Below are 13,133 nucleotides of genomic sequence, written 5' to 3'. Positions count from 1 at the left end.
ATTTTTAGCCTATAAATAGTTTTCCTCGAAATGGAAAAATTCCGAGCGCTCCTCCGCCTTCTTGTGTCAGTTCTCCTCGCTATAAACAACCTCCTCGAAATTAGTATGTGGCGTGTGAATGGGGTACGCAGCTTCTTCCATCGAAGTTGTTAAGTCTTTGAGAGGAATCCGCGGCGCGAAAGATTTAACGCGATCCGCGGATTGTATCCTCGAGACTTACGCAACAAAGTTACGCTGCTCCTCGCGATTCGGAATGGATTACAAATTTCAACTTATCGCCGCGCTTTAATTGGGATATAAATAGGATTTATGGAGAGCGCGATTTTAATTTATCGTCCACGCATTTGTATGTAGTATGCGTATCATTATTGTTTGATGCGTAATTGCGTAATTGGGTGTGCGTTAATTCGTTCGGAAGTAACGAGCGTTTTCTGGCGGGAAATTCGCAATGTATATAGTAAATAATTAGATAAAACTGCATTTTCACTATTTCTGATGTGGTCGGTTGTTCGTGCATTCGGAAGCCGAGTGAACGGAAAAACGATTGTTGTAAATATTTAAGTGAATGGATTTGCATGGTCCGGCATTGTCTGCTCCAATGGTAATGTCCCACATTTGAGCGTTGCGCAACCACCACTTTTCTCCACGTTTCGTTTTTCATTTTCTATTCGTTATTACCTCACGTACGTATATATATTTATCCACTACTTCGATTTACAACCATGGGGTTATTTGTTATTCGTGGCTTTATTCGATCTTCCTCCTCAACTTGGATAGCGAAGATGGTGTCTCTCCACCCCTTCCTCAAGGTCAAGACTAGTCTATTTATTGACGGAGCAATCCACTTACCGGTCGCATACACAAATAAAGTAATGGCAAATCATTTCGCTCGTAATTTACTTGGTAATTACTGTAAACATACTGTTTGTGTGATTTAAGAAGCCGATTCATCCAACAAACGACTGCCATCGAGGCTTAAATTGACCATGAAGCTTTCTTGGTACAAATTATATCCCCTCGCTCGTTTCTCCATCCTTCCTTCTTTGCAACACAATGGATGCGCGCTGTATGAATATGAATGGGCCTTATTGGTCTTCAACCCTAATAGGTTTACCTCTAATGAAGCTGTTTTCTCATTGCTAATAGTGTTTGTATTATCCGTCATGTATTAATAAATCATATTATTATGTTATGATTACATTTCATCTATAAATAATAACAAATACCTATATCTATATATTTAATTAAAAGCATTGTCTTAGATCGCATTGTATTGCATTTAACGGTGAAATTTGAAGAAACATTGTTGTTCTTCTTTGATTGCTAATTGTCAGAACGTGTATAGCAATCGAGGGAGCTCTGTTAGAAGCAGTTTCATTGTTATCGCAACAATTACATCATCCTCTCCGTTCTCAGGATTTAGAGCTACATGAATGCAAAAGATGTGGATTGAAAGTGCTTTCTTTCGTTGCTTAGGTGGGATTGTAATCAGAAAATGCAGGGGAAGATGTATGTGTGTATTTGAAATGGGTCGAGGGAACTGTAATTTCCCGAGTGCGTTTATGGATTGGGGCAGATGGAAACGGCGAAAATGCATATCTACCATCCGTAAATTAAGTAGTCTGCAGCGTTGAACAATTGATGGTGAAAACAATTTAAAAAAGAAACGATGCATGCATATGATGGAAGTTAAAAAAAAAATATGGATATATGTGTGGAACTGTATACGTATTAATGTAGAAATGTAAAGCCCTTTCGCCGGTCGGCGATGCTGCCTTCTCCCCGACACTAAAAACTTTTGTTGCCATCGATCGAAACTTTCCTCTCCCTTCTAAAACTAACTTTTGCCATAAAGTATATAAACTTACACTTTTGTAACAACTTTAGTTCCGAGGCAAAGTTCTGTGCTGCTGCGTCGGCGGGAAGGGAAGACTAGTTAAAAACTTTTTTCGGGGGGCGACTTTTAAAAACGGTCGCTCTCTCTCTCTCAGACACATGCACACGAATACACCCTTCGTCCTCCTCGGTCCCGTTCAATTCCATATTCTATATCTCCGTCTCCGTATTTCATTCCGATGCTCCTTTCCAACCAAAGTTTAATCTCGCCCTGATATAGTTTAATTAACGGAATGCCTTCTTTGCTTTTATTTCGCACCATCGAGCGGCGTCGGTGGTGGTGGTGATGGTGATGGTGGAGTAGGAGGCGTCCCCGAATTTCCTTCCATCGCGCTCACGCAACGAACTTTTTTTCAACCGAACAACTTTTCCAACTCATTATCATCAAAAACAATTTTATTCATTTATCAAATTGGACGTTTTTAATCAATATTCTCCTGCGCATTCTCCACTTTGTATAGCATACACATAACAAATGATATACTCAACTATACAACATTTAGTATCATTTTTCTTTATTTTAATTGATCTGTCTACTTATACTTAAATTTTACATACATCATCTTTATAATATATTCACTTATTTGTTATATGAATTTTTATGAAATATTATATTATGTTTTAAAAGCATTTGAAAAATTTACTCCTTGCATTGCGTGGTATCGATTGGATGTCCAGATCCAATAAATGCATCACTTTCATGAAGGTTTTTTTTTGTATTGCTCTGTTTCTTTTATATCCACTGTAATTGGAATGTTCGAACTACGTGGGATTGTTGAAAAACGTTCTCTCCAGGTATATGTGTGCATCGGGAGGCTGGGAAAAAGGGGATAACATAAATTTCGGAATGTTTGTGTTCATTTAAACTGGGCAGTTCTGGGTAATAGGTAGTGTAGAGAGAGAGAGTGAGGGAGACAGAGTGGAGCAGTAGCAGCAGGAGAGTATTTCAATCGTGATGGGATTGAATTGAATATTGTAAAATTCGCAATTGTGTGTCGTTTATTGGACGTCGGCCGTTTTGTGTGCAGTTTATTACATGGTGTTGGGCACACAGGAGGAGAGTAAGTTAGTAGCCGGTGTGTTGTTAACTGGATGGAATCCGAGCGAGATGCAGCAGGTATTTATTGATTGACCGCGATGTCCAGCGGCAAAACGTAGACTGAGATCACGCTAGAAGGGGGCGAGAGAAGTGCTGCAAGGGCTGGATCTTCAATGGCGCTGAGGGAGTGGGATGGCATCATGAGTTGGCACGTGCTGATGAGAGAAATGGAAGACGAGGAGTACAGTATTGAGTGTTTACAGCATAGCATGCACATACATATATCCATCCTATGTATAGGGTATACTCGTCTCTGGCGGAATCAATTCAACTTCTGGCAACACCATCATGTATATATATATATATATATGTATATTTAGTTTCGAGTTTCAACTGTTTCTCGTATAAACTCGCTAAACTGTTGTCGGAATAAAAGCGGAGGGATTAACAAAGTTTCGCCGGGAATATTATTCCAGGGGCTTTTTGCAATTTGCGTGGAGGATGATCGGAAGGGTTTTACCGTTGCGGGGGGTGGGATGAGTTTTCGCTCTGGGGAATTCCTGGGGGTCGTAATACATCAATTTGTATCGAAGCTAATTGGGGAATTTATAATCTATCAATTTATGTATTTATGGTAATGATCTTGGGAGATGTTGATAAATGCGGACGGGAAGTTTTGAATGTATTAGAATAATTGTGTGTTAGTGATGAATGATTTGGGTTGAGTTGGAAAGTTGGAAAGGAATGAGGAGAGGAAGGAGATATTTGTGTGCCAGTGGAGAGTGGAAATACACGCGAACAACGCGCGCTTGAATTCTTCTTGGCGAAGTTTATCGATTAGAGGAGGGAATCCAGCCGGAGGAGTCCCGACCCACTCTGACGATGGACGAGGATGAGAGGATTCTCTCCTTCTTACTTTCCGTTGGGTTTGTCGGATTCCAGTCGGCGGGGCCGCATCATTTAACTTCCCAGAGGCCCGTGATTAACGGGAAGATGGTAATGTCGTAAAGTTTGAAGATTTGATAATGTGCATGTCCGACGAACCGTCTTGTTCCTCATTATTTCTGGCGTTGTTCTCGTCGACTTTCGACCGGCCCCGACGCTGCTCAACCGGAGTCGAAACTGTTGTATAATTTATGAAAATATCTGGAAACTTCTCCGGCGGCGTACTCTCTCTATATATATATGTATTGCTCTGAAACACATTTTCAACTTTCCTCTAAACCAAACATCGCGCAATAATAGTTTGCCAACTTCGCCCGTTGTCGAGTTGGGAATTAGTTTAACTGTAGTTGTCCGAGAAACTCGCAAGCTAATACTCCAATTGCTCCGATGTTTACCGCTGGTAACTTCCTCTTTAATGGCATTTATCTGCGTTATCTCTATTCTAAACTAATTAGTGTCCTCTTTATTTGCAGATTCCGCACATAGCAACTGGACGTCTTAATGAGCAACAATGGAGTATACAGTCAGTCGCGAAGTGTAACCTAGTAGTGCCTAGTAGTAGAAGAGCGTGGCTTCGTTTTGCGCACCAACACGTGGTTGTGTTGGTGAGTGATTCACTGGCGGAATATACTAGTTAGCAATCTGTATTAATCGATTGATTAATAGGAATAATAAAAGCAAGTGGCGGTGATCGCAGCGAAAGAACGTTGCATGCGGCTAGTTAGTGATATTCGAAGTACAACCAATGGACAAGCGTAAAATGATGGCAAAAAGGCCTCGTGTTGACAACCTCCGTGGCCCAATCTCGAATGGGCCCATGCAGTCGCGTCCTTTGGTCGCGCTTCTGGACGGCCGCGACTGTTCCATAGAGATGCCCATCCTGAAGGACGTTGCGACGGTCGCGTTCTGCGACGCCCAGAGCACAAGCGAAATCCACGAGAAAGTGCTGAACGAGGCGGTCGGTGCGCTGATGTGGCACACGATAATTTTAACGAAGGAGGACCTGGAGAAGTTCAAAACGTTGCGCATAATCGTGCGGATCGGCTCCGGGGTGGATAATATCGATGTGAAGGCGGCCGGAGAGCTTGGTATTGCCGTCTGCAATGTGCCCGGCTATGGTGTCGAGGAGGTGGCAGACACCACGTTGTGCCTGATCCTGAACTTGTACAGGCGTACGTATTGGCTGGCCAACATGGTGCGGGAGGGTAAGAAATTCACGGGACCGGAGCAAGTGCGGGAAGCTGCTCAGGGATGCGCCCGCATTAGGGGAGATACGTTAGGTATCGTTGGCCTGGGCCGTATCGGGTCGGCGGTCGCGTTACGCGCCAAGGCCTTCGGCTTCAACGTAATCTTCTATGATCCTTACCTTCCCGATGGTATAGAGAAGAGTTTGGGTCTGACGCGGGTCTACACACTGCAGGACCTTCTCTTCCAATCGGACTGCGTTTCCTTGCACTGCACCCTCAACGAGCACAACCACCATCTTATCAACGAGTTTACCATCAAGCAGATGCGACCCGGTGCCTTCTTGGTGAACACCGCACGAGGTGGACTTGTCGACGACGACGCCCTCGCCACCGCTCTTAAGCAGGGACGAATCCGCGCCGCTGCCCTCGACGTCCACGAGAATGAGCCGTACAACGTCTTCACTGGCCCCCTGAAGGAGGCTCCCAACCTTCTCTGCACACCGCACGCGGCCTTCTACAGCGATGCCTCCGCGACAGAGCTCCGAGAGATGGCCGCGTCGGAGATCAGGAGAGCCATCATGGGCCGCATACCCGAGTGCCTCAGGAACTGCGTCAACAAGGAGTACTTCCTAGGACCGGGCGCCTACCCCGAAGGTACAGGTAATGCGCTTACCCACTTTTTGCCATCCCCTAATATATAATCATCATCACTTCACAATCAATACAACATATCAATTATATTCATAATCATATCAAAACATTAATATTTTTCATCTTACATATTTCTATATCATTTACATCTTCATCTTATTATTTATTATTATTTGATATTAGTTATTTTGTGTATTACATTAATTACGAGAAATAAGTATCTATTAATCATTTGGAAACTACTTCATACATTTGGTATTTATTATTTAAAAATTAAAATATTCAAATTATTAGAGTCAGTATAAAATAAAACATCCATTTGAATACTTTTGTGATTAAATATACTGTTTCCTGGGATTTCTGATGAATGCTGTATAAGACTGTGATGTTTTTTTAACTACCTCCTGAGGTTTATTTTAATACTTCATAATACCACAATATCCATGATTACTTTTCAAAGCTTCAACTAACAAATACTTTCTGCACGGTCTTACTACTAACCTTTAGATTGGAAAGGAAACAAAAGATAAACATTACTGGAAAGCTTTTGGTTCCACCATATTTACGAATAATTTTTATCCATTTAGTTTCTCCAGCTGGTGTAAATGGAGGATACTATCAAGGCGGGGCCCTTCCCGTCCAGCAGGCCCATTCAACAACGCCCCACGAAGCCCCTCACACGGTGGCACCTAGTGCAGCACCTCCGACACCTCAACCGCAACCGCCTACAGGACCTGTCATCCCTCCCCACGCTCTGGTAATTTAAACAAAATTTATATACAATATTCTCATCCAGATTTTTGTTTTCATTATATAGTTTAGTATCGCAAGAACACGTTAACAAACTAGATCAGTTTTCTATTCAACCTAAATTAACATTATCTTTATAAGTAAACTTAATTTCTTTCTATTTTTTAATTTTGCTATTGATAATCATTTGTTAAAAAATGTACACTCTCTATTTGATTTTCCGTTTTATATTAAGTTCAATTTTTGCTCCCCTTTTTTTTGTATTAATACTTGTGACGTAAAGGAATCATTTAATTATAACTTGAAATTAACAAAACTATAGAATTAGTATATAAATTAATGCAAATATAAGTAAGGAGAAGGAAACATATTTTAAATATTGTAAGACCTGTTACAAAATTGTAAGTGCAACATATTAGTTAGATTCATAACTTTATAAATAAATTATGTTTTTAGTGCTATCTAATTGTATATTTAATAGAGCTTTGTTTCGACACAGGACCCTTCGCACCAATTATCATATCAAGTTTATCAGACGAAAGCAATCGAAGGTTTTTCATTGGAACATTTATCATCAAGAAATCAAGAATAAATGTCTCTATCTAATTATTACATTCATATAGCTGAATTTCTATCACTTAAATTATAAAATAAAGCACTGTGTTAATTGAATTAATTTATTATGTAATTATGAACGATCTAAACAAAAATACACATTTTTTTATAAACCACCCACAAATAAATTCCTGATTGCATTACTCATATTTGATTGAGTATTTCGCTTATTAGTGATTCATTACTTCGTCGCTTGGTAAATATGGTAAAAATAAATTATTTTACATTGAGCAATTTAAGTTTTTATATATTTTTTTCATGGGACTACGTTTCGAAGAAATCAGTTAGTTTAAAGTAGGAAGAGACCAAAGTAAAGAGTTCCGATCGTTCATTAAAGATTCAAAAGAAGAAACTGGGCGACGGTGTTAGTAGATTTAAGAGAGTATAATGATGTTTTTCCCAATACTAATCTTGTTCTTCGTTCTGTTCTTTTAGCCAATGAGCACACCAGATCCAACCAATCACCACGCTCCGAAGCCAGAACCATCAGAAGTCCACTAACATCAAGGGTGAAGCAGCATGTCGTTGACGCGTGTGTGCTTCTGTTGGGACAGAATGTATGAATGCGTCATTCTAATTATTTTTATTTTTTCAATTCAATGCATTATATGTTAATTTCGTTTCGATTAAGAGTTATACATATCGTGGATTTTTGGTACACAAACACAACACATTACAATCTAAATGAAACCATCATCAACAACAACAACAACAAAATGAATGGAAATCGACTCAGATAAAAAAAAGAAAAAGCAGCAGCAAATTGAACATACATACAGACCAGCAAACAATCAATAAAAGCATCACATAGTTAAGATAAAGGATGAGTTATATAACGAAACAGTTAAGAAAATAAAATAAAAGGTATAAAACGAAAGGTCGCAGCCGAAGCAATATTGCATAAAAGAAAACAAGACAATATTTGGCGTTTCCATAACTTTGTCACCGTAACTTGTAAAAAAAAAGTAATAATTAATGAGAGAGTATATATATATTTATATATATAGTAAAACGACATCAAAGAAAGATATTTTATATATATATTGTGCATGTTTGATAATCCTTATTATTTTTCGTTTTATTTTTTAAATATTACATTAATCGTAGTTTTTCTTATTATAATTATTATGTTTACGAATTAATTACTTTGTATTTCTCCGTATTATGTTTTTTTTTTGTTCGTGTGTGTATATATATATATATTGCAGGTAATAATTTTATATTTTTGTAATTTTGATGATGTGATTGAGAAGACGCGAGAATCAAAATGTTATGATGATGATGATGATGGGGTAAAGTTATAGAAACGCGCTGGCCGCCTGTCCTCTCTGTATAGAAAACTACTTAACAAAACAAACAAAAAAAAGAAAAGAAACGAGAAAAGCAAAGGGAGAAGAAAATCTTTGTAAGCAGATTGAACGCAGTTTGTGCATTAACCATCTCCTCCCACAATCTCTCCCAGCCCCCCCACAACACACAATTCGGCGATTTTACTTTTCTCCCACGAAAAGCTTATCAATTTTTTTTTCTTGCTCTCATTATTTTTCTTTCGTTTATTGTTTCTTTCTTCCTGCAAAAAAAAAACGTTGTTCATATTTCCTATTATTATTATTTTGTTGGAAAAGAAAATACAAGTAACAAACGACACAACGACAGGGACGATGGTCTGCAGAAAACCTTTGGCACTTTGCAGCCATTGGCTTTGCGTTCAAACACATTGTTCTCTTTCTATCAATCTTATCTTTCTTATATATATATTTTTTTATTATTTTTTGTCATTTATTAGGTTTAGTGCATTGAATGAAGGATTTTCTATGTTAGTTTTCGGTTTTGCAATTATCCACCGTTATAATTGTACTTCTTTTATCGTCATGTTTTATGTATAATTATTATTATTATTGTTTTTTTTTAATTAGTCAAAAAGTACTGCTCTTTCAGTTATTTTTTAATACGTCAACTGTGACATCCAAAATCCTTCGCAAACAAAAAAAAATAATAATAAAATAAATTTAATAATGATTATTTTTTTAATACATAAGTGCATTATTGAAGAGTGCGTGTGAGTGCATGCGGATCCGCCATCCTCCAAACCTGAATTCTCTTTTGATACATATGATGTATATATATATATATATGGTGATGATATATAAATATATTTTTAAATGCCTTTAACTTGTATGGATATGTATCGATAAAAGTTGTACGTTAGTGTACAATTGGTATTGTTTTCTCGTTGATTTTGTTTGGTCGTTCTTTCGTTCTTAGAGAGCCCAAAGGGCGTTCGTTTTGGACGATGGCCGGCGCATGCACAGGTGTGATTGAGAGGATAAATAATTGAAATATGGAAAAAGAAAGCAGAAATTAATAGCCCAAAACTTTTTATGTTTAAACCTTAGGAAATAAAAGAATTACTATTAATTATATATATATATAAATCTATGATATATATATGAAGGACAATTTTTTGAAATAAACACGTTGTTGCAAGCGTGCGTTGGAATATAAATATATATTATTGAGGTAATAAAGGCGACACATTTTTTTTTTTTTCGAAACTAGAAACTTTGTAAGGAAAATGAATATATAAGAAACAAAAGTGAGGTGCCAGTGCGCGAAGTTCGAGGTTTGTTTTTAAATAATAACGTAGCATTTTTTTTTTAGTAAAAATACCAGAAAAAAATAAAATATATTAAAAGAAAAAAAAGTATAAAATAATAAAAGGAGTTTAGTAATATTATTGTGACTAATTAACAGTGACCATATTTTGAGAAGAGAGTTACATTGAAATAAAGAAATAATTAAAACAAAAAAGAAAACAAAGAATAATGAAACTTATATATAAAGAAAATTTACAAACTTTGATGCTATTTGAGTAAACGAACGAATCGAGATGCGTCTCTTGGAAACGGTGCATATTACACAACCAACCCAAAAACCCCTTAATTACGCTAGAGCGCTGCATTATGCAATTTTTCACGTGCATTAAATGGAAGAGGACGCAATCGAGGGATGCACTGTTTTACCATTAACGTGAATATATTTTTGTAACGGTCGTTTTTTAAATATAAGAAAAATGTGCAAAAAAATAAAGAAGTAACATGATTTATATATATATATATATACATATAGAGAAAGAGAGTAAAAGTGTTGGGGTAAAACGGTTCATCCTCTCTTAATGTAGTTCTTGTAAGTTCTCTCGATTGAGTGAAATCTGGTGTTTGTGTCATATTGGTGAGGGTCGAGTAGTATGCACCGTTTTCCGTTCTCCGGTTTTCAAGGAAACCTGCAGAAATTAGCGGCAGCAAGACAGCAGCAGCAGCAACAACAACAACCACAACAGGCAACAACAACAACAACAACAACAAAAAAAAATGTAGGGCTATTGGACTTCCACAAATTTTGAAATAAATATATTAAAATAACACGATTTTTTTTTCTTTCTTTCTCTGTTAGGTCTTCCTTTCGCTCCTCTACTTCCAGTTTGAACTTCTGTAACTGTTACATTTTATATTACTTATTTATGTAGATAATAAATTGTACAAAACATTTGTAACCGAACGTTTTATATTCGTAACAAAAAAAACTCAATCAAAACCGCTGTTTTTAGGTAAATAATTTAAATATTGTAATTAGATTTGTTTCACAATTTATCATTAGTATCTTATACTTATATCTAATAGTTATTATTTTATTTTTTATTAAGCAAACACTCCAAATCATACTTGGAATTGTGTAAATCTATTTGCGAAGAAGTGATGTGTCTTCTTACAAAAGTTAATTGATTTTTTTTTCTCTATTTGGATGACGTGATTTGTACCTGAGACATTGCATATTTGTAATAATAATAAAGAAGAGTAGATATCGATTTGTAGTTTGTTTTATATATTGCTACATACGTATGCAAACGTTAATTGAAATTTCATCATATTGTTAAGCCCACAATTCGCCGGGCTTAAGTGAAATATTGATCATATAACAACAGCAGTAGATATTGTTATGACTATACTAGATTATGATAATGACTTATGTGATAATTGCATAAGTTTAAGAAGCAGAAAGTGAAAAAGTATGTGTGAAACTTTATTAATATCATTATTTTATGTAGTATTTATTTTATATCCTAAATGTGTAATTACATAATATGATTTAAGAATGACCCGCGGCTGTCGCCGTTCTCGATCTCATCGTGCTCCTGTATCCAATAGGATTTCCTCCGAGTTTCATCTGGATTTGTAGGAGGGTTTTTCCTTTGCTCTCTATCACGTAGTAGCAGCAGAATAAGAATCCCAAGAAAGAGGCGATTCCAAGAATACAGACCGCTCCGGCAGCGGAAATTTTCACCTGTGTGATGAGCGTGAAACGCACCATAAGATATACCCAAAACCAACGGAAGCTGAACGCCACGGTCTTCAGCCAAGGGTAGATCTGTTGCGGTACGTAGTCCATCATTATTACATCGGGATACGAACCTAATCCACAATGGTAAGCTTGTATGTAAAACCCTTGCAGTACAAATCTGATCCAGTTGTTGCCTAGAAGAAATTCGTAGTTCCGCTGGTAGCAGTACAGGTAACCGCCGATGAGACACAGCATTAAAGTCACCAAGAACGTGCTTACAATCAGCGGTTTCTTGACGCCGTAGGGCACCTTGAAATGAGTGAATACGGATACCAGAACTATGACGTAGTACATCCCTCCCATAATTAGAGCGTCCGGGATTTTGCCGAAGACGTCTATGTCGGTGACGTCCTTGTTGCTCGTGTGGAAAATGTAGAGGCCATAAGCGATGAACGCAAAGTATCCAGAGAAGGCCTGGAAGAAGTTCAATGCCAGCACAATGAAGACGGCTCTGTAAACGACCTTCTTGAGCAGCAGATACTTTGCGGACGTATCTATTATCCTAGCATCCGCGTCCTTCTTGATCTGCCTAAGGTCTTCGTAGATGTTGCCCTCGCCTCTGTAGAATCGCAACGACTTCTGCGCCTTCACCGGATGCTTCTCGTAGAGGAAAACTGGACTCTCGTGACAGAATAAGAGGAAGATCGTCATCAGCCCGACGAGGATTATCGAAACGTAATTGTAGTAGTAGTTCAACTTATGAGCCATCAAGCCGCACACGTACGTCAGTGTGATGCCCGCGTAGGTGCTTGTGGTAAACATCAGGTAAAGATGTTGCAGATTTAAAGAGTGGACGGTATCCTGAAGCAGCACTTCGCCGCATATTATGAATCCCACGGAGAAGAAGCTGCTCAAGAAGAGGAGAGCGCAGCTGACCGTCAAACCTTTAAAGAACATCAGCAGAACCCAAATGATCAATTGAATCGGAGCTATGGTGAGCATCGTTTTCTTCGGGCCCTTTTGCTGACATAGTAAATTGAAGAATAATCCGCCAATGCAACATCCCAGTGGAATAAGACTCGCTATGTTCGCGTATGTGTCCAAGCCGTTGATGGTTTCGCTTTCCATAGCCAAGCGCACAGTCGGTGTCGTCCATCCCAACACTATTCCGTAGCAGAACGCACCCATCGAAACTGAAACTAAACCGTTGTTAATTGTGCGAATTTTTTTGTTGCTCAAGAACCTGTAACTGCTAAGTACAATTGCGTTATGTACCTGCCCCTATTTACAAATTCGTTTCTCGCCCTCAGCGTTTGCTCGTTCATCGAGTACGGATGTCGGTTTCTGAAGTTAACATTGGTCGAACTGCCGCTTCTTGATGAATCATTCGAATGCTGTATCTTTTGCAACTCGTGGGTCTTCTCATGTTTCGTAATAATATTTTCCAACAAATTTTTCTTATTGTAATCTTCCAACTCTGTCTTATCCTCATGTTTGCCTGGAGCCTTTTTATGATCCATAATGACAATTTCAAATTCAAAATATTTTACTGAAAATTATACTATCTAATTGAATTATAGAAACCATTATTAACATATGATTAATAAGTTTTCACTCCCAAATAATATTTTGATTAACTTAATGATGATTTATTAATATAATTACCATAATTATCACTTTTAAGTACATATTACACAAGACATTTTCATAAA

The 13,133-nt window shown here is 37.7% G+C and overlaps 2 protein-coding genes across 8 annotated transcripts in view; one reads left to right on the top strand and one right to left on the bottom strand.

Annotated features, from left to right (window-relative positions):
• The window catches only part of LOC108563919 (C-terminal-binding protein), a 29,080-nt gene extending 21,176 nt beyond the window's left edge, over positions 1 to 7,904 (top strand). For 2 of the 7 annotated variants that reach the window (XM_017922737.1, XM_017922738.1), the window contains exons 2-4: positions 4,354 to 5,727; positions 6,306 to 6,475; positions 6,968 to 7,124. In XM_017922737.1, the coding sequence (XP_017778226.1) occupies positions 4,626 to 5,727; positions 6,306 to 6,475; positions 6,968 to 7,060 (1,365 nt within the window). In that variant the 5' untranslated portion in view covers positions 4,354 to 4,625 and the 3' untranslated portion in view covers positions 7,061 to 7,124. Of the gene's footprint in view, positions 1 to 4,353; positions 5,728 to 6,305; positions 6,476 to 6,535; positions 6,620 to 6,967; positions 7,125 to 7,518 lie in introns of those variants that run through there. The other 5 variants (XM_017922743.1, XM_017922740.1, XM_017922742.1 and 2 more) reach the window with 5 other exon arrangements.
• A 3,325-nt stretch (positions 7,905 to 11,229) lies between these two features.
• On the bottom strand, positions 11,230 to 12,941 carry LOC108563915 (facilitated trehalose transporter Tret1-like). Its single transcript, XM_017922731.1, has 2 exons — positions 12,665 to 12,941; positions 11,230 to 12,614 (listed from the first exon to the last, which is right to left on the bottom strand). The coding sequence occupies exons 1-2, from the start codon at positions 12,939 to 12,941 to the stop codon at positions 11,230 to 11,232; spliced, it is 1,662 nt and encodes a 553-aa protein (XP_017778220.1).
• Between the last annotated feature and the right edge of the window lie 192 nt (positions 12,942 to 13,133).

The sequence above is a fragment of the Nicrophorus vespilloides genome, unplaced genomic scaffold (assembly GCF_001412225.1).
Source record: "Nicrophorus vespilloides isolate i.1.1-1 unplaced genomic scaffold, Nicve_v1.0, whole genome shotgun sequence".
NCBI classification, from domain to species: Eukaryota; Metazoa; Arthropoda; class Insecta; order Coleoptera; family Silphidae; genus Nicrophorus; species Nicrophorus vespilloides.
This window is presented reverse-complemented; position numbering and strand designations above follow the sequence as displayed.

Coding starts and splice junctions, on each gene's coding strand:
- LOC108563915 (XM_017922731.1), bottom strand. CDS start 12,941: ATGGATCATAAAAAGGCTCCAGGCAAACATGAGGATAAGACAGAGTTG. Junction 12,615..12,664: donor ATTGTACTTAGCAGTTACAG/GTTCTTGAGCAA, acceptor GTTTAGTTTCAG/TTTCGATGGGTGCGTTCTGC.